The sequence below is a fragment of the Hesperophylax consimilis genome, chromosome 21 (assembly GCF_061612785.1).
Source record: "Hesperophylax consimilis isolate HC1 chromosome 21, BYU_Hcon_1.0, whole genome shotgun sequence".
Classification (NCBI taxonomy): domain Eukaryota; kingdom Metazoa; phylum Arthropoda; class Insecta; order Trichoptera; family Limnephilidae; genus Hesperophylax; species Hesperophylax consimilis.
Window position 1 is genome coordinate 2,523,114 of NC_142856.1, and position 22,641 is coordinate 2,545,754.

The following is a 22,641-nucleotide window of genomic DNA, read 5'->3' on the forward strand; positions in this document are numbered from 1 at the left end:
TTCTTCAAATATAATACACGTCATGTATTTTATACATTCTTTCATTCAACCTTCCGGAAAAAATTCTCTAAATGATAGTGAAAACCCTATATAAATTGTCCGTCAGAAGAATTTTCACTGACTTTGTATTTCTACATAAAATTCTAAATGATGAATTTGGTAGTCCAGAATTCCTTGCATTGATAAGCCTTCGTATTCCACTACGTAATACTGGAAGTATGCATTTACTTCAGTGTAGTATGTATTCCTCTTTGTCCAGAATACTAATAATGGAGCAAAATAATTATATGGAGTCAGTGGACATCTCCTATTTATGACTAAACAAATACAAAATTTTGTTACTGAGGCAGCTCAAGTTATGTCTAGTAAATAATAAATAAATAAGTAAATAGTCATCATAACAATATTATTTACGGCCGTTTGTTCCCAACTTTTCCGACCATCAATCTCTGGCTCAGATCAGTCAAGTGATTTGTTTAGTAACGTTCGATTGGCCTGTTTCCAAACATCTTTACCATTGATTATCTTAAGTGGCCCCGCCCACTTTCATTTATTCAGTAAAATGACATCAAAGTAAAAACATTCTATGTTTAATTAATATCGATGAAATAATTATTATATTTATTACTAATTCATATGATTTTTATAAAGATTGTAATACATAAACCAATATTTTATATTGTTTGTGAGACTTTAATACCACCGTGTCTTGGCGTCGTGAATATTTTTCTCTCTGTCGACACTTTTTATACCTAGTCATTTACTGAGGCAAGCTTAATCCAGTAGTTTGGCTTCCTTAAATTGGTTGATTGCTCAGTCATCACCTTTCTTTTGGAAAAAGCGTGGTTGTGCGTTTGAGCAGTCTTGAGCCAAAATTTCGGCTCAACAATTGATCAGTAGGATTGGGAACAACGGCCGGATAGGTAACGCTGAGTACGCTGTACTGGAGACAAAATGTGCACAAAGTAATCAAATAAAATAGTTCGTGTGATGTTTAACATCACGTTTATTATAAAAATAGTTTCATAGAAATATTCAAAACATAAACATAAAATGCCCGTTTTTAAACGCGGAAATAAGGTATCACAACTGCAACCATGGAACTATATCACATAATGGTTGACTTAACCACCTACACTCCGAAAGGATAGTACTTGTGGGGCTTCCACTCGGGCACGTCGATGAGCCTGTGGTCCTTGTTGAAGTGGTCGATCTCTTCAACCTCTTCAGGGGTTAGCTTGAAGTCGAAGATGTCGATGTTTTCCAGGAGGCGCTTGGGGTTTCCAGACTTGGGGATGGGAATCACTCCTCTTTCGACCTAATTGAAAAAAATACACAACAGTGTAAGAGAGATAATCTAATCAAGTGTGAAACAATTGTAGGATTCTGTAGGCCTCAAAGACTGCGATAAGCTGGCCATGTGGAAAAAATTTTAAATGACAGAAGACTGAAAATCATGACCACATATTTGTCCCAGTGCAAATAATCGAGAGAGTGGAAAAATTATATATTATAAAACAAAACCCTTTTGTGGTTAATGTTGTAAGTTTCTCAAATTCGTGACCAAAGAAGAGGAAACGGTTCACAAACTGTATTAGAAGATATTATATGATATTATATGGTATTATATGTTTTTCTTTTGCTTTTTTAAAATAAATTGTCACATTTTATGCTAAACGTTTGTTGATAGCGATCAAACTAGGCAATTTTAAGGATTTTTGGAGGGTTCTAACTCCTATAAGAAGTAATTTATCAAAAAAGCAAAACGTAGGGATATGCTAGTGGTTGATATCTATATTATATTAAAAAATGTTTGCACTAGTGACAAAATCCAGAGAGGCAATAGGGGGATACGTTTGTATGTACAAAATGCAGCCCGGGTTGTGTTTTTGTTATAATTATGACAATGGTACGGAAAACGGTGTTCCGCGCTGCAGCGTGTAGGCTGAACATTGCACCGATAGTGTCCAACTTCCAATAGGAGAAGAACGAATGAATGATAATCTTAAATATGTCTTGTTAGAGAGGGTACCTACCCGGTAAAACCACATACCCTTACCATTTGTAAAAGCTCTATGGGCGTTCGTTGATCATTGCGCAATGTGTCGGAATTTCAAGGATTCTTCTTGATTACTTTAGTCAAGACAGAGTTCATAAACTTACCAGGTATCTCAGAACAATCTGCACAGTGTTCTTGTGGTACTTGTGCCCCAGGGCGACCAGTTTAGGGTCATCAACGCTGGGCGGGGGGGAGTGTGGGTTCTTCTTGGCGTCGGGCAGGGAGCCGAGAGGAGCATAGGCGATCACCACGATACCGTTGTCCTGAGCGTACTTGATCAGCTTCTTCTGTGTCAAGTTGGGGTTGACCTGAAGCACAAATTGACATTATTAAATGGAAAGATTAACAAAAGGTGGAAAATAATAAACATTAATGTTAGCTACCAAATGGTTACCTTGTTCTCCACAGTATAACGGAACCAACATATGATTCTATAGTTTCTAATGTCTGCAATGGATTGGCTATGTAAACTGACTATGATTCCACAGGTTCTAAAGACTGCAATGGACTGGCTATGTAAACTGACTATGATTCTACAGGTTCTAAAGACTGCAATGGACTGGCTATGTAAACTGGCTGTGATTCTATATGTTCTAAAGACTGCAATGAACTAGCTATGTACATGAATGACAGGTGAAAAGAATTTAACATTATTAAATACACGGAGAAAATGAGAAATGCTAAGGTATTAAAAATCTCACCAAACTATTAGTAATACGGTTAAAAACGGGATCGCAGGCCGTTTCCCGATAAAGTTTTAGTAAATTCATAATACATCGGAACACGTGTTCATGCACCTGAATTTTCCTTGATAATATATATAATTATAAAATTTGGAAATATTAGAATTATTTTGAAAGTATTCCGATATTTTCATTATACGAGTACATTGGTATTTTATTAAAATTTTAAGATGAAACTTATCAATTCATTCGTTAAGCACTTGCAATCTCGTTTTTAACCGGAATACCAATACTTTTAAGAGATTCTTAATATGTACTTTTGGAATAACTTAATGAGTAAAACCTCAAATTGTAATATTTATTTATTGAAGACAATGTTAGCGATTCTTAAACGAAAATTTGAAACATAAAAAGATACGGTCTCATCTAGGGCTTCAACCCAGGACCTCGCCTTGCCGGTTTTAAGAATAACTAATATTACCTCGATGGTTAAAGATTCTTCATAAATTAGCAATACACATTTTTCTCCGTGTAGATTCCAGGAATATCCGGTTAGAACAGACCCAGAGTTTGAAGAACCGCAACTGGTTATCCAATTGTCTGCAGAAGGTATAATGGAACCATCGTAAGATTCTATGGGTTCTAAAGACTGCAATAGAATATGAAAAAATTTCAGACTCTAAAATTTAAATCTTAATAAACGAAGAAAGAAACAGTTGGAGTATTGGTGACGGTTATCTAATTGTCCGTTTTATCACCAAATATTTAAAAAATATGGTTAATGACCGGCGATAATCATTGAAAACCTGCTTTGCATATTTGTTTTATTGATTCTGACGAACGTTATCGTGTTAGATAGAAATATTTACCATATTATGTTGTGAGCAATAAAACGGGTTCTATGGATTCAACAGGGCATCAAAAGAAACCAGTTTATTTTTCTAAAATTTCGACCCATTAAACGATATAATTTTGAAGGTTACTTAGACCTTGCTTTATGTTGGTATAAGTATCGAAACTAAAGATGATTCCATTAACCACAAGATTTTTACTCTTTATAATGAAGGAGACGATGTAGTTAATCTGTAAAAGGATGTCTTAGCAGCGTATCTAATTGCAGATGGCATGTAATAACAAATTTTTGTAAATGCTCTTTTGTACAACTGCTTTTATGTGGGAATTTAACTTTTTGTTTTATTCATATTAATGAGAATAAACAAAGAATAACTGCACTTAGTGACTTTTTGAAAACATCAAACAACGAATGGTAATATTTGTTGTTGCGAAAGAAGTAACTAAAAGGTTTGCGTGATTTTTAGGCGAATTTTATGTGACTATTAGAATGCTCAATTAGCTTCACATAAACAACTCGTTATTCGACAAAATGACTTAATTACTGGAAAAAGGATAAAAAATGGGTAGATTGTGATTCCTAACTCACTTAATGACTTCTGTCAGTGTACCGACAAGCCTGTTTGTGCCTTTTATAAAAGCGGCATTGAGTAGGGTGGTAATAATTACCTCAATTTGAAGGGCGGCAGGCTTCACATGAGCCTCCTTGATGATCCTGGCGATCTGCTTCTCGTTGAAGTTGGACACCCCAATGGACTTGGCCAGACCCAGCTTCTTGCACTCTTCCATGGCGTGCCATGTGTCCAGGTAATCGGTTTCTCCGAATGTGTAGTTTTTCTGGACAAACAGAACATTTTCATTAATAATTAAAATGGTTGAGGAAGGTGTGCAGTCTCATGTCTCTTCCCATGCGCAGAAAGGGCGTGCCTTATTAGTAGTTCCTATTACTTCCTTCATCCGGATAATACTAGGGAACCGTATTTATTTTTGATCGAACTTGACTATTGTTTCTAGTACAACATACAAACGGGAGATTTAGGAAGCTGTAAAACTATGTTAAGCGGTGGTTAAAATCAACCAAACCACTTATATTAAACGATGCTTTATGAAATCAATGAATTAACAAATAAACCCTCTTTTAAGGAAAGGTTACAATTTCGGTACTGAGACTTGATTTACTATGTAGCACGAGAGAAAACATTTCACCACATTTGAAAAATAGTCAAAACAACCTGTTTTCGGTAGTCTATGATTTTTTTTATATATTTAGGGATTACAAACCAATGTGTCTGCAAAGCTCCAAGAAATTATTGTAATCATTTAGAATTATTTTAAAATCAACAATCATATTCACTTACAAAGTCTTCAACGGGCCAATGGATGAGGTAGAGGTCAACATAGTCAAGTCCCAGCTTGTGCAGAGAATCCTTGAGGGCGGGCACTACCAAGTCTTTCCTGTGATGGTCGTTCCACAGCTGAAACAAAAAATCAACACGGGGTAAAAGAATGTATATGGAATGGACAGTGCAATCAAATCATGTAAAAGAATGCAAATAGAATTACAATAGATTCAAATCAAAATCTGTGTAATAGATTTACATGAAATGGACAGTGGAATCAAATCCAAAACTGTGGAATAGATTGTACATGGAATGGACTATAGAATCAAATCATGTAAAAGAATGTACATGGAATGACAATCGATTCAAATCCAAAGCTGTGGAATAGATTGTACAATGGAATCAAATCGTGTAAAAGAATCTACATGGACAGACAATGGATTCAAACCAAAAATTGTGTGAAATAATGTACATGGAATTACAAAGGAACCACATAAAAAAACTGTAGAATAAATATGGAATGATAATGGAAGAAGTCAGAAAAAGAGGAAAGATATACAGAGAACTCCGATAATGAAATGGGCTGGTGGCTAAAAGGGAACGGCCGGCTTTGGTTTGAGAAGATCCGCTAAGAATCAGAAAAACTGGTGTGCTACAGTAAGAACAAAATAAAAAGGTTGAAAAATGTTTTGTTTTAACTATCAAGAGTTAGCCGTCTGTTATGATATCTCAAAAGATGTACTTTCAATTTAGGTTGATGTAATCATCATTTTTGGATCATTCGTGGCTTACTCTTTTACGTCATAATAAATGATGATGGATATTTTGTATGGCATTATTCACTTACGGTAAAGGTTATCATAAAAATTAACAACAACCTTTTAAATTAACATAAACTTCGAATTCAATCAATATCAAGAAACGCATTCCGCATATTATTATAGACGCAACATTTATTTACCCAACTGATTGTTCAATAATTCCGGTCGGGCTTAAAAGGTCGGGTGAACCAAACCGGTATTGAGGGTTTTTGCATTGTGTGCAGAGATTTTCACTTTTAAATTAAATTAAGCACGTGAGAACAAACCTGTATGTTTTGTTCCGTTCAACTGTGATATTTTACTGACATTGTTTGCTGTGTGGTTCAATAATGTTTGGGTAGCGGCTTTTCCCGATAAACTTTATATTTAAAAGTGGGTCAAATCCAGCATTGCACAAAATGAAAGACGGTTGAAAACTTTAGCAAAAAAAACTACACAATATGAATAGAAACTAACTGAGGTGTCCAGAAAGACTATAAAGGACACCACCCCCTCGGGAGATAGCTACAGTTATTGGGAGCGGAAAGCACAAATAGTTTTAGAAATCGTCGAGAGGAAGATTCATCTACGGTGAAAATATCGCGCGTTGGTGGAAAGAAGAGTCAGTTAATCTAGAGAGCCATATTGTAGAGTTAGGAGCCAAAAAATCCAATGAAAACCATGGTGAACTTAATATGAAGTAGTATCATGTTGAGGATCTATAAATCAAATAACCAGTGCCAACCCTGACGATATTCATCACAATAACTGGGCTACTGTCTAATTGAAACGAGAAGCTCCGCAGATCGTCCCCGTAACCACAAAAGAAAGAAGTTTATTAAATAACTCACCTTGGTGGTGATGAAGAGTTCCTCCCTCTTCACCTTGCCTTCGTGAATCTTGTTCTTGATGGCAAGACCGACCTGGTCTTCAGTGTCGTAATTCTCAGCTGTATCGATGTGTCTATAACCGGCATCAATGGCGTGCTCAACAGCGATCTGGACTTCGTTGTGCTTGCTGCCTCCCTTCTATAAGTTAAAACAAATCGTTAATAACAGCAGGGGTGGATATACAGAGAAAGGGTGACCTATTCCAATGGTTAATTTGATGACAAATCTTGAGACAGTGGATCGTAAAAGGGACATTTGTAGTTGTTTATTTATCGTTTAACTCCCAACCGAAGAGTCCTGAATCTTATTTTGTTAAGTTAAATCAGTTTTCTAGGTCAAACATACATCTTTCTTAAATTTTTGATTTATGGATCCTTTCTCAATTGTGATTTTTGCAACATCTGTGAAAGTAAATAAAAGCACAAAAGATAGCTTAATTAGAACAGCTTTATACTTCAATAGAAGCATTTTAAAAACATCAGCTACCATAGCGTAAAAGTGTCCAATGGTGTGTTATCTATTTAACAGAATTGTACCCTGAAACCGTAGTATAATTTTCACAATAATATATGCTAAGGAACGTTGATCTAATGGTAGGAACATGAAAGTAAATCAACATTCATATACACAGGAACTGTCTGTGAATGATTGTAACTGTGGTTCAATTGACTCTGACTTGTTTTGAAAATATGTGTCGGAATTCAGACAAGCGATAAAGTACTAACCTATAGTAAAAAAAAATATATTTCAATCCTTTAATTGAAATGTGTATTTCTTTTGTTCAAATTTCTTGGGTTTAATCTTGACTAGTAAAGTCAGATTTCGTGATTTATTATCATTATTAATTTTGCTAAAACAGTGTTAAAACCAATACATTGCAAAAACGATATGGAAAAGTACATAAAATTATTTGGCAAAGTAAATACGTAAAGGTACATATGGTACTAAAAAGATTAAACAAATGTATGCACAGTTGAAGGTCAAATAATACTTCGTATTTAAATTTCGTTGTAGCACATGTATAAAATATTCACATTTCCTGCTAGGCCCACCAGTATAACCTTTAACGTATTAACCTAGAAAGTCTTTTAACAGGGGCATCACTATTAGGTAAATTAGTTCTGCAACGAAAAATCAAAAGTCTGTGTTGGCGGCCTCGCGTGAAATATTTCAAAGGTCTGCGCTTTTTAGCTAACATAAAATTATCAATCCTACAGTGGTAGATAATGCGCTGATAATGCTAATAAAATTGTTGTTAATTGTAAGAGTTTTCCTACTAATTAAAAAAAAAATTGTTTATTAATGAACTTACCACACTGGTTCCAAGACCGATAGCAGGAATATGGTGCTTATCGTTGAGTGTCAGCTTGGGCACATGAACATGCTCGTGTTCATGCTCATGGACATGCCCGTGTTCATGATCGTGCACGTGCTCGTGCTCGCCGGCCTTGCCATGCTCATGGACATGCTCATGTTCGTGATCGCCGGCCTTGCCGTGGTTATGAACATGCTCGTGTTCACCAGCCTTGCCGTGCTCATGGACATGCTCATGTTCGTGCTCGCCGGCCTTGCCGTGGAAGATCCCTTTCTCATGATCGTGTTCGTGGTGATGGCCGTCGTGCTTGTGCTCGTGATCATGCTCGTGAACTTCTTTCTGGTCAGGATCGTGCGGGAACTACAAAAAATCAAAAATATATATATATTACTGTTGGTGAGTATTAAATAAGTGTAAAGTTTAAGAGGCTACCGACAAATGGCATGTAACTGTCGACAACACAGGTTTCGAATCGTAAATAAATAAAAAGAAAAAGCCAATAGATGTCGTACAATAAAATTAAAATAGGATGTATTTGTCTAAGATACTATCTAGATCGATTGTTCGAGATGAATCTTGCGATCAGACATAAAGATAGTAGCCAATAAATAATATGTATTAAAAAATGAAGATAATCTTGGAAGTTCTTTCGAAGTATGATACATTTAAATATGAGCGAAGAAAATAGGGTCGGATTAGCTCAGTTGGTACAGCAGCGCCCCGGCAAGGCGAAGGCCCTCAGTCCAAGTCCAAGATGCGACCGTATTTTTTCTGTTTTAAATTTCGTTTGAGAATCGCAAATATTTTCTTAAATAATCAAATAAACGTTTAACCACCTTTCTTCTTTAGTAACAAATAGAGATAATGATATCCTCACTGGGATCTCCCGTGCTGAGGATTTCATTTACATATTATCAAATAATTGTAGTATGAATAATTTAAAGTAGTTATAAATACATTATGTAGTATTTTTTTCTGTAATAATTAAATACAATATAACATGTTGTTTTTTAGTTCATTTGAGTGGTTTGGGCTTGAGCCTGTATTTGCTGTCGGTAAATTTTCTATTTCTGATCTCCTCTGAAACAATAGCGCAATAGTGTTGCTTTTACGTTCAACAGATGGCGCTGTTTTCTTTGAAAACCTTTTTTTTTATCTTTACAATAAAGGTATATTAAACACACGCGTATTCAAATGCAAAGTTGTGTCAAAATTTCAAAGCAATCAGTGAAAAACTTTCGGAGATTTTAGATTTTTTATTTATATTAAAATTTTCGCTAATACATTTCCTGTTCAAATATAAAAACAAAACTCTCTTACAACACAACTACACCACCAGAACAATAACCAACGGTCACTAAAAGGTACCTTCACTACATACCACGTCAACTCAAAGACAATTTTTCTTCCTAGCTTCTAAAATTTTTAACCTTATCCATGAAAACCTAAAAACCATGAGTCAACCCCATTCCTTTAAAAAGCAAATTACGAAATGGATCCTTACACACGGAATACATTACAACTACAATACCCATTCATTCTACACTATCTATCAATTTAATCACCTTTCAGACAAAACATAATATATCATTATTCCCTAACTTAGCGGTATAGTATGTACATAATTAATTAGTGTGATCTATTTACTAATAATTTCTCAAAATTTTCATCTTCTTATAATTCTCTAACTTCTCCATTCTCTTCTTGCAACCCAAACTAGCTTTACATCATTTTTCTTATATTTATTTTTCATATTATAGTAATGTATAGATTCTATGTCCGCAAACTGTAAAATTCACCCGCCATAATACAGGGTCATCCCTAGCATGGAGGGTGAAATATCACAAAAACCATATGTACCCTCTAAGTCTAAAATAAAATAAATAAAAATATAGATCGATAATTGAAGATTGATTGTGAGTTTTGAATGAGAGTGGGATCCGTTTGCAAACCCAGAATCGAGGCCCAGAATTATTCCTACCTGCTTGATTGGTGCAAATAAAGCCATACAAGATCATTGCAAATCCATCACTAAATAAATATCAAAGTATTTTGTTGTCCAATGATTTCTATATATAGAGATTTTTTTCTCTTTGTGAGACAAACCGTAGATTCAATAATAATTAAGCAAGTGCATAACTTCATATCGTTGTCCTAAAACATCCAAACAAACAAAAAAGTGCTGTTTTTTATGAGAACACCGTTTTACAAGTTTTTAGTAAGGAAACCAAGACCTGTCTGTTTTTTTTTTTTTTCAATATAAAAAGTGAATATTTAAAATCGTGCCTTCCGTGAAAAAAATATTGTTTCCTTCAAGGTATTCAATAAATAATAATATTTGAACTGTTACTTTCAATAAATCGTAATTATGCATCATAACTGCGTAAATTTTTTTTTAATTATAATTTTATGACTGGTAGATCCCTCGCTAGAAAAACAGTTTCACACGATTATAATTTTTTGCTAAAGTTTCGAATTCCGCATCACGTACGCATTTTTTTAAAATAACACTTGATTTCAAGAAATAAAATAACTATTTAAGTCAGGGAGATGTAAAACGTGCATAAAATAGATTTTTATGTTCTTGTTTTGAGTTAATTTAATAATTCATGAGAATTTCCTAACCTTCATACTTACCTCTTCTTTTATCATCTCCCCCGAGATAATTTTTTTTTAGGACCAAATAATTATAGTTAGTGAGATTTTGAAGAAGTCCTTTTATAACAAACATGAAAGCCTTGAAAATTAAGTAGTCATATGTTTTAATGGGTATTAAAAAGAGTGCTGAGGGTTCGCTCAGTTGGCGTTCAACCGATTTTAAAATTATCATTAATATGCGTTTTTTTCTGGCTATATAATTTGTAAGTAATAAAAACAAATTATTAAGAAAGTAAATATTCCCATAGAAATTTGAGAAAAATAAGTACCAACCAACCTATTATTATTTTTGCCATGTTATTATCTAAAGTGTACTTTTACATAAAAAAAATTGTAACGCCAGCCTTTGAGGTGGTTTTTCACGAAAACGGTGCTGAATAAATTAGCCAAATATTATTATTATTACAGTAAACACGTACACAGGTATCCCTGTGTTATGGGGGTGAAGTTTTCAGATTAAATTTATTCGTTGTATGATTGATAAATGCATAATAATTATTGAAATACAATTCTGTTTGATTTATTAATATTTTGTATAATTTATTCGGTAACCGGATAAATCATCAAAATTTCACTTCAACACACCTATAAAAAGTGTTATAAAGTTATGAAAAGTGATAAAACAAAATTTCATCACTTTTAACGACTTTATATCACCTTTTAAAGGTGTGTTGAATTGTCATTTTGAGGAATTATCATGGAACGAATTTGATACTTTTTGATGAAATTTTGGACACTAGACGTTCAAAATAAGAGAAAATTACTGTCTTCTGGCTATTTAATAAAAAAAAAATTATAGCAGTTAGTATTTGAAATAAACGTTGGTACTATCCAATTAGAATTCGTTTTAGGTGTTAGCTTTATTGACTACAATTCTGGGGAGGAAGGTTAAATCCTCACAAAAACAAAATAATAAAAAAAAAAATCAATGAAAATATTATTCAAAAAAATATTATAAAAATGTACGTGTCATAGAAAAAATCTTTGTTTTTACGGGTTGATTTTGTTTTTTTGAGATTGCCTTATAAATTCAATCGAATTTAAAACGAACACCATTTAAAAATGTACGTACCATTAATATCTGAACACTAAAATAATATTAACTAAATGTGATTATCATGATTATTTTTTGGGTTATTATGCCGTGTTGCGCTACCTCCTTCTTTAGTCAGCGTTTCGGACAGCGTCACAGTGTCCATCATCAGGGCAGAGGTGTAGATTGTGGCGAAGTGTGTGTTTATGTATGTAGAAGTGATACATACACAAATACACATGATGTACATTGTAACGCTGCATTGAAACTTTGAATAAAGAGGGAAGAAGGCATAATAACTCAAAAAATAATCACGATAATTAAAATATTGAAATTAAACTAACCAACCCGCAGGGATATGCAGAGAGGATAGACCGCCACACAACTCAGTATTGACACATTATGCTTCATTCACATTCATACATAAATATATATTAAAACGGTACTCACGGCAATAGCCAGCTCCACAACTAGGAACACGAGGAAAAGGAAGAAGACCTTAGCCATGATTGCAGATTAGAATACCTTGACACCACGAGACGATGCCGTCTGAGGAATGAGTTCTCTCGGTGATGTCTGGCCTTTTATAGCGAAGATGAGCTGGATCAAACAAGAAACTGCGGCTAAAATTTTAAGATTAAAGACACAAAGTAAAAAAAGGTATACAAAACAAACAATTAATTATTAAATATTATTGGTAGGTAACCTCTTTAACATAGTGCTAAGTTCCTAGTAAATCATATCTCGTAGCAAATTTAAAACAATTCTATTGGAAAAAAAATTCTTCCAGGAATCAATTACGAGTAATTTTTTGTGTTTAAAAAAGGAGCATAATAAAAAAATTGTTTGTGTAAAAATGAACAAGCTTCCTGGAAATGAGTTGGATATTATTCAGGTGAAAAATGCAACCATTTATTACTGAATAATTTCACCATGTGGTTTAAAAATTGATCGCGATTATTAAAAATTCATGGAATCAAAAACAATGAAATGAGTCATTTTTCGGTTAAATTTTTTTTGTATTTGCGTGTGTGATAGCTGTTTCGCTTTTCGAAGATAATCTCACCAAACCATAAACAGCAATGCCTTTGATAAATATCGAAACAACCAAAAAATCGTAGGTACCGAATAATGGTAATAATATATGAATTAAACAGCCATTATACTAGCTATTATTGCTCTTACTTTAAATTCTCTGGCCTCGCTAATGTATATATTTGTTTATTCACGTCTTGAAGACGTTTACATGAATACATTGTTATAGGTAAGTTGTTCAGGAGTACAATAGTAAGTGTGAAGTATATAACATAATAAACTGAGTATGAACGATGTAAGTAGGTACATACAAGTTGTAATAGAGAGTTCTGTTGTACAAGAGAGTTTAATAATTGTTTATAATAACAAAAGTACAAAATAAGTACTTAGGGCACTATGAAATTCGTTAGAGAGCATTGTGTAGTAATTTTGTTGATATTTATTATATGTATAACAGTTCGTTGTAAAGCGTGTTTGTTTATATTTATTTGTTGCTTTGCATGCTGCTTGATAGGTATTATAAGTAACTCCTTGTAAAATTTTGATTTGTGCAAAATATGTTGGGTCTTTTACAACATGAAGTGACACAAGAGTGTTAGTTTTTTAACTCCAGGAAAGCCGTCAAGTGGAGTACCTGGCATATTTGTTTTTCATATAAACACATGGCATGGAATATTTTGGCAGTCTGATTCCACGTACAAGCTTGGAGCTTTATTATAAGTCTTTGTCTTTGGTTCGTCTTATTAACGAGGAAAATTGACGATTTATGTACCTATACAAGTGTAACAGGAAACATATATAATATTAAAACTATACAAAAGTAATAATTCAAATACTTATACTATGATTAACATTAAATTCAAATAATAACGCCTGATGTTGTAAATAAAACAAATCTTCAAATATAAAGTACAAAATTGTACATTCGTCTATGCATACAATTATTCGTGTTTGTTGGCAACCAGTAAAACTGAAAACAGGAAATTATTAACTCGTAAGGTATATACTAATATTATAAAATAGAAGAATTATAAAAAGAAGAAAAATAATATCAGTTGTAAGTAATGACAAAATACCAATGCAGAAATTAATATCGAATTTAAATAATAGGACTTGAAATGGTAAATAAATCAAAGTATAATATGTATATAAATCAAGTATTTTTGGACATGGATACAGTCATTAATATATGTGTTAAAAACAATTTAGCGAACCTTTATGCCAGATATTACATTGGTATTTATATTATATTAGTAGAGAATGGAGATTGTACAGCTTTCGATAAATACAATGAATGTTGTACAGTGAAGCTTGATGAGTGTATTATGGTAATATAATACACTCATCAAACTTCATTGTACAACTGTGGATAAATACAATGAAAGTTGTACAATGAAGTTTGATGAGTATATTACGGTGATATAATAACGTATTTAAAGAAAGTTTGTTGACATAATTATAAAAATAAACATGATTTGTTGTAAAGCACATTTAATAAAAGTGTTTTAAATTTTAAATAACTGATAAACCATATAATTAATTGCAGGTAATTTTTTTTAGTAAGAAAACGTGACCACATTCATACATACCTATAATTACTCTCTTTTTTAAATTACCTAAAGTTATAAATAAGACAATAAACGGTATATAATTTAAGATTAGCAAGGAGATTGGCGTGTTTATTTATTTCTACTAGGGGCCACTTAGCTTAGCTTCACGCTAAGCGAAGCCGTTAAGCGACTCCACCCTTTAGCTAACGCTGCGGGGTTAGGGACATCTAATGACCTCTATGTTATTATTATTAAAACATTGTTTATTTTCTCAGGTGAGGGTTCCCAAACTGGGTGACGCGATAGGTGAGGTAAACGTCACCCAAAACCACAACTAGGTTGTGACGATGTAATTATGTATATAAAATATGAGATCTATAATTTTATCATGACTAATAAACATTCTGTGTGTTTGATTGAGGTTTGAATCAACATTTCGGACATCCTTTTTTTTTATTTTTATAGTGAATACCTCACAAGAGTCCCAACTGCTCCCGTCTGGAGCCAGTGAGACTATGGCATCCCCAATTGGGGGATGTTGTGAGGCTGAAGGTAAGTGGGGAAGGGAAAGAGGAAGGTGGGGAAGTACCTGGCTATTGAGATCTAGTCACTAAACACGGCTAAAGCCATTTGGAGCAACGTTTCAATTCTGAATGGTGGTCTTACACCAGGGCGATACTGGTAGTATCTTCCACTCTGGAACGTGCCGCAAATATACTATATATTATTTTAATTAATTAATTGTGAAATAACACAAATTAATCAAATAAAATTTATTGGCGCACGCCGGGTTCGAACCCGCGACCTTCGGAATGGCAGTCCAATGCGTTACCACTGGACTATGCCGGCCGTCAGACAACCTTGCATCACAGGGCACGTGTCAATATTTCAAGAATATTAAATAAGTAGGTAGGTACAAGGTACAACACTGCTTTAGGCTCCGTAGTAAGCATTCAAATAGAATTAGAAGATTATTAAAGATGGTTTGCTATCAGATATTTCCTTTGGAAATATGTAATACTGAATCCTCTACAATACCGTTTATTCATTAAACTAAGTCAAATCACAATGACATAAAAAATATTCCAGGTCATAAAACGACATTCGGACAAAGAAATTATTATTTTTTTGATAAACTAATGTTTAAGACAAGATTTTATATGCATAGCACAAATGGTAACAATTATTTTACAAGCAATAATTATTAGCCTGACATCCACATTGAAAAATCTCCTGATAAAAGATACATAACGCCAACGGGAGAAAAGTCATGTATCTTTAATCAGGAGATTTTTCAATGTGGAAGAGTGTTTCAGGCTAATAATTATTGCTTGTAAAATAAAGAAATTATATTTATTTTTCGACGAAACTCCACAACATTCCCCCTGTAAAGCGAATAGTCAAATTGAATGATTACAAATCAAGAATAAAAATCTGGCTGAAAGAGATTAATGAAAAAACATTAAAAACGACTAAGAAAACTAATACAACAGAAATGAATAAGTTTATTTCGCCTCAGCACAGATCACCCTAGTGAGGAGGACTAAGAAATACAATTTACTATACATGTAGTCACCATCATATTTTGTATGTACAATGTTTAAATAGTCGCAATAATACAAAGATTATATAAAAAAAATAAGGTATCTTCACTTATTCCTAAAAAAATAAAAATATTGAAGGTATTTTTTGCTGACGAATTAATTTTATATAACGATTTAAAATGTGCCATTTTTGATTTGCCGCAAAAACGACATGTTCGTTTTTATTCGTGAATTCAGCGGCGTTGACGTCACTCCAGGCAACGTTAGTGACTACCGTCTTACCAACCAGTGGCGGTTTCTATGTCATAATAACGTTATAGCCAGTTGGAACCGTTTCTGAATGTGCGGTTTTAGATTGTTCTTAGGCATTGATGGTGGCCGTCAATCAATACTGAGCGAACACTGAGTAAACTAAAAAAGTATTCTTTGCCCTTAGCGGAAGATTTCACAAAGAATTAGATACCTATTCAATTATATTTCGCCATCATGTTTTGCGTGTGGCTGATTAAACACTGAACCTCATAAGTGTCAGCAGTTTGAGCCAAAAATGTGATCGAAAAACACACTCAGTCGAATATAATTCTTCTATCATGGTATCGATTCTCCAATCCAAGCCGATCGCAATCACCGTCGAAAGTACATACATTGGTCGAAATTCTTATTCTAAAGTCTCGTCAAAGGTACACAAACGTCAGAAGTCATTCCACTCGAACAAGTGTGTTGAACCACTCGTTGTTCGAGTGGAACGACTTCATCCAGAATCGAGGCCCTGATCCCCTCACTTTAAAATCCACTCCGATTCCTGATTGAAAAAATCAGCGTAAAAACATTAACTACAAACTCGGTCTACTAATAACTATAAATTACAACCACTTCATGAAAGAATTTTAAAAATTAAAACTCTCAGATAGAAGACTAAATTTCTACTGACTTTTATTTTTTAAATTGTTGATGGAATTATAGACAGCCCTTATTTACTTAACCTAATCACCTTCAACATACAACTAGAACTATTCGATCGAAAAAAAATGTATTGCAACAACAATTTCAGGACTGAATCATTTAGATACTCGCTTGTACCAAGATTGAATTCAGTTGCTAATATTTTTGCAGACAAAGTAGACTTGTTCAACTGCACGGAATATAGTTAGAAGAAGGCTATAATAACATTCCTCAATAATTAGGGTTAGCACAATACTGTTCTTCTGCATAGGCGATACTTAGAGTATCTCCCACTTTGAAACTGCAAATTTACTATATATTATTTTAAATAACATCAAATCAAACATTCAACTCAATTCAAACAAGCACAAATACCGATATATTTTTTGATTCTCTCCCTCTATTTAAGAAAAACTTTTTTAGCACACTGAATTCGCCCACATAACACAAACAACCACACACAGAAACACATGCACACGTACACACACAAACACTCACACACACACCTCTCTCCTTCCCCAGCACACTAATTACCTTAATTTAAAAATGTAACTTAACCGTAAAATGTATAATATACCTCATATGTTAATATGTCAGCGATATGTCATTGGTACCAATTATTGTACTAACTTTTATAACTTTGTAACTATTGTCATCTATGTAATTATGTACAGTTTGTTTCTGCAATAAACAAAAAATAAATAAAATAAATGAATAATTTGTGAAGTAACACAAATTAGTTAATAAAATTTTGAACCTGGGACCTCCAGCTTGCTGGTCGATAGCCACAGAGATTGTGCATTTTCCCTTAGCGGTGCGTTTATTTTCATTGAAAGCATTAATTTGTGTCAAATATGCAAAAATCTATAAAACATTATTTTCTGTTTGAAAACCTGTTTGCAAATAAAGTTTTTATGAATATTAAACGGCCGCTGCGTGGGAATAACCAAGTATTTATTATGCAAACAAATACTTTCCGACGTAAAAATTCTATATAATCTGTAGAATTTGGTAGTTCCCCTATTTCGTTGCGTGAACAAAAATGTTTGCATGAATTTATTCAATATATCTGATTATTCTTTTTCAAATTTTCGTTTAAGAATAGCTTATATTGTATACAATAATTAAAGATAACTATTACGTTTCTCTAGATTGTAAAAGTTAATATTTTAACTAATCCTGACCTTTTGAGCCTAGATTACCATTAATTAAATACGTCATCCTTATGTTTATATGAATTGACTAGACATGTAATCTACCATCTCTGAGACACAATAGCAAAGTATCCATTCGAGTGGAGGTTCTTGAAGTAATATCGGATGGGGCAGTGCAACAGTGCAAATGAATACATCCTAAATCACCCATTAAAACCTAAAAAGCTATAATTAAAATTATTCTAAGAATCCCAGTAATAACTAGCACTGACGAAATCTTAACACCATGTCAACTAAACACCTCTATGTATTCTAAAACCACAATCCTTTAAATACATAAATACAAAACACAAGAAATATCAACTAACACGTATATCACATAAATTAGATATCATGGTCAAAAACATATCCAATAAATAACTACAAATACAACATTTGGGCAAAAAGCTTCCTATACTATGGTACTAAACTCTACAACAAAATCCCACTCTCGTTCAAAACTCACAACCTTATTATAAAATTTAAATCACAAATAACAAGCTGAATACAAAGCTAGACATTGACTGACACCAAATACAGATTGAAACCGAAACCCCTAAACTGCACTAAAACAACCAAATGTCAAACATTTATAATGAAATCAGTAAAAACACTGCATAAAATTTTACTACTATTTAATTTAGATAATATGTAAAATAAATCCTCAGCACGAGATCACAGGTTACGTTAGGTCACGTTAGATTACGTTCGATTACGTTATCTTACGTTAGATTACTTTATGTTACGTTAGGTTACGTTAGAATACGTTAGTATACAGTAGGTTACGTTGGGTTATGTTAGGTTAGGTTACATTGGGTTATGTTAGGTTAGGTTAGGCTACGTTAGGTTACGTTAGGTTACTTTAGGTTATGTTAGGTTACGTCAGGATACGTTAGTATACGGTAGGTTACGTTGCGTTACGTCAGGATACGTTAGTATACGGTAGGTTACGTTGGGTTACGTTAGGTTACGTTAGGTTTCGTTAGGTTACGTTAGGTTACGTTAGGTTACGTAAGGTTACGTTAGGATACATTAGGTTACGTTAGGTTACGTTAGGATACATTAGGGTTCGTTAGGTTACGTTAGGTTACGTTAGGTTACGTTAGGTTACGTTAGGTTACGTAAGGTCACGTTAGGTTACGTTAGGATACATTAGGTTTCGTTAGGTTACGTTAGGTTACGTTAGGTTACGTTAGGTTACGTTAGGTTACGTTAGGTTACGTTAGGTTACGTTAGGTTACGTTAGGTTACGTTAGGTTACGTTAGGTTACGTTAGGTTACGTTAGGTTACGTTAGGATACATTAGGTTACGTTAGGTTACGTTAGGTTTCGTTAGGTTACGTTAGGTTACGTCAGGTTATGTTAGGTTGGTTTTTTTATACGTGTTAAGCATCGACCAGTGATAAGTAATATTTTAGTCTTACGGATCATAGCGCCATGCTAACATACAAGTACCTACCGTTTTTATCACCAAAAATAAGCCTGAGAAGCTTGAGAAGTTTGAGAAGCTCTGTCACCCGTCAAACTAAATTCGAGCTTTTTTTGCTCGGTACTATTCCAGAACGTCCGATGCGATGGCACAAATAATCTGTATTATTTTTTCTATGTTTTGAAGATATCACATGGCGATCTCAAAACCGGTTTATCTAGTTCGGGGCATTTTTTGCTCCTGCAAATATTATCTGGGTAGATGCTACATATAAAAAATATACTCTATACACAGTGTTAGGAAACTAGCGGTATAAAAATATACACAGTAGGTACGGTCATATTATGTTTTTAGTAATTAGAATTAAGTTACAAAAAATGCCAAATTTGCGTCTAAAATCATGCAAAATTTAATTCTTTATTTCATAATTTAAAACACACGTTGATAAAATAGCACATATCCGTACTAGATATTTGCTATAAATTTTGATTTAAAACATCATTTAGTTTACCTATTTATTGTACGCGATTTAAATTAGTTTTGCAAGAATGTCCCAAAGCGGTTATTCCATATCGTAAAGTTGATTCTGTGAGTGAAAATTATTTTTTTTATACTCACAGCAACGAAACACTTTAGTTTGTACAGTCTCCCACTGTAGCTCTCAGTGTTTTACAAATTTTGTTTATTTTTATGTCCCATTTAAAATTGCAATCAATAATCAATCAATTGTTGGCAGATGAATTATTTGAATGCGGTTGAGATCGACGATTAATTTAATTAATTAACTACATTCAGTTAAGATATATCTGTACACTTTTCTATAAATCCAGCTAACCCATGGGCGCATTGTTCTAAAATTAATTATGAAATACCCTAATATTATAGAACTTCCTTCTTCTTCTGGCGCTAATAAAATTAGAAAGATTATTCATAGATTTATTTTTAAATGTAAGTATGTTAGTTGTAAGTTTCTACATGTCATTAAGACAGTAATTATAGGCCTCAGTCGTAAGTCAGTAGAAATAAGTCTTTAGATGTAAGTTACTAGTTATTATGAATTCTAGTTGTAAGTCAGCTATATTTATTATTTAATAAATATATTTGTACAGCGCCCTTGAGGTGATGTTTCACGAAAACGGCGCTATATAAATTACCCAAATTATTATTATTATTAACAGTCACTCTAAACAAATGTATTCATTTACCAGCTCAATACTATCGCGTGTGTTAATCAAGGCGATGCACTACGTAGTAATTTAAAATCATGTGTTTTTGGTTTGAAAATTTGGTCGCCTAGAAATGTTTCAGATGCTTTAATTAAATACTGCGAGTAGTCGAAGAGAAATAATCGAGTTTTTTTTAGATAATTCTTTTTATAAGCCCAGAAAAAAATAATGTATAGGCGTATTAAAACTGCTTTAAAGTTCAAAATTTCCTACTTACGAACCCATTTTCGGTTATGGTTTTATTATAATGTGGCAAATTAAATTATTTATAAAATGATCGAAAAACATTTAAATTTTTGACCATGTTGTTTTCTTGCATAAATCAAAACAGGTGGATGGTGTGAAGCGGGAATTTAAGCCTTATCGCCATCTACGTTAGATGTGTTATTGATAGCGGCTCGATTCAAAATATTACATGACGTAGTGCATCAATTTTCGGAACGGTCTTGCGGTTCCCTATCCACAGTTATTATATTAATTTTGATTTTACTCATTTCTACGTCCAAGTTTACTATTGTCTAAATTATTAAATCTTACATACCTATATACATTGTTACATATTTATTATTTACGAGCTGTACCCCGCCACGCGTTGCTGTGGCTCAGTATGTCTGTGCACATAGAGAAACAATAGCGCGTGTTGCTTTTCGGTCCAACAGATGGCGCTGTTTTTCAAAAAAGCGTGTTTTAACCTCTATTATATAAACTTTCAAAACAATTAGTGATGAACTTTCGAAGATTTAAGATTTTGAACAAACGAATTTTCACATTTTTATTTATATCGGTATAGAAAATATCATCTAAAAGCTGCTACAATCCAGCTTGAATCAATAAATTGGTGCAGAATTTAGTTTCCGGCAACACATTTCAATATTTCAGTTCTTTCTATAATAAACTGCTTTGTGTATAATAAAGGCTTTGTCCATTTTTGACAGTCTAATTTCGTTGCACGTTCTTGTGTTATGTCTGTGAATGTCCTTGTTATATATATAAGTTTATTTAATTAAATCTATCCACAACTTACCGGATACTCTGTATATCCCAAATAGAAGCATCTTTGAATATTCCGTAAATATAAATAGATATTATCCACATTCAATACGTAAATTTTTACATAGGTACCTACCTTAGGTAGTAAAACAATAAGAATGGTAGATACCAGCTCCCAGGTATTACAATGTACCCCAATTAAGGATGCCATGACTCCAGGTAGTTGGATTATCGTGCGGTGTTCACATAAAAATCCCTATTTATTATCAACTAACCATAATAATAATAACACGGTATTTAAATAGCACATTTTAGTGTTATTTCACTTAAAAACGGTTATTTAGTATTAGTGGTCATGTTCTTAAAATTATTCCTACAGTGTGCCTTACCCAATACAGATCTAATATTATAACACTAAATACACTGTTTATACAAAGTGATGACAAAACTTAGAATAAAAATAACAGCAGGACAGAACAAAACAAGAATATTAAACTAAAACATAATTTAAAATAGGAGACAGACATTTTAAAAAGGTACAATAAGGCAGAGTAGGTAGGCAGAGAGAGACAAGTCGGTCTTGGTACACACTTCTTGCCTCATTCACATTCATACATACTCTTCTAGTATTCTGACTCTTGACATGGTCCGACTCAAGTATTGATTCACTTGAACGTGCCATGTCTTCCTCGGGCTTCCCCGACTTCTGCTATCATTCACATTTGCGTCATATATTCTCCTTACACTCCTTTCTTCGCTCATTCGCTCTACATGCACAAACCATCTAAGCTTCCCTGTCTTAATCTTACTCATTACGCTTAAATCAGCCTTGCACTCTTTGCGGATCTACACATTTCTCACACACACCCACACACGCCTCAGGTATCTCATTTCTACAGCATGCAATAATGTGTTGATAAATAAATATTTATACAGGGAATCCGGGGGTAAAATGCACTAACTTCGGAAGGTGATTCTATATGATGGTAGAAGTAAAAAAGATAAATAAGTTTTACGAAATTCTAATGTTTATTTTCCCATAGAAGAATACTTATTTTCTCATACAAACAATTCAACTTCTTAACCTAAAAACCGGACGGGA

The 22,641-nt window shown here is 33.3% G+C and overlaps 1 protein-coding gene across 2 annotated transcripts; it reads right to left on the reverse strand.

Moving 5' to 3' along the window:
- Nucleotides 1–979: 979 nt before the first annotated feature.
- Nucleotides 980–12,220, reverse strand: LOC149413503 (aldo-keto reductase AKR2E4-like). Of its 2 annotated transcripts, XM_089644713.1 has the most exons (8): nt 12,081–12,220; nt 8,150–8,299; nt 7,937–8,113; nt 6,586–6,762; nt 4,953–5,069; nt 4,264–4,431; nt 2,164–2,367; nt 980–1,318 (listed from the first exon to the last, which is right to left on the reverse strand). In XM_089644713.1, exons 1-8 carry the CDS (start codon nt 12,135–12,137, stop codon nt 1,133–1,135), a joined length of 1,236 nt encoding a protein of 411 aa, XP_089500839.1. In that variant the 5' UTR covers nt 12,138–12,220; the 3' UTR covers nt 980–1,132. The 2 variants fall into 2 exon arrangements, with proteins under 2 accessions (XP_089500839.1, XP_089500837.1); XM_089644711.1 differs by having other exon boundaries at nt 7,937–8,299.
- Between the last annotated feature and the right edge of the window lie 10,421 nt (nt 12,221–22,641).

What these genes read in the sequence shown, in the direction of transcription:
- LOC149413503 (XM_089644711.1), bottom strand. Translation starts at nt 12,137, where the DNA reads ATGGCTAAGGTCTTCTTCCTTTTCCTCGTGTTCCTAGTTGTGGAGCTG. An exon ending in ATTGGCCCGTTGAAGACTTT is followed by an intron (nt 4,432 to 4,952) that starts GTAAGTGAATAT and finishes CTGTTTGTCCAG; the next exon opens with AAAAACTACACATTCGGAGA. An exon ending in AGATTGTTCTGAGATACCTG is followed by an intron (nt 1,319 to 2,163) that starts GTAAGTTTATGA and finishes TTTTTCAATTAG; the next exon opens with GTCGAAAGAGGAGTGATTCC.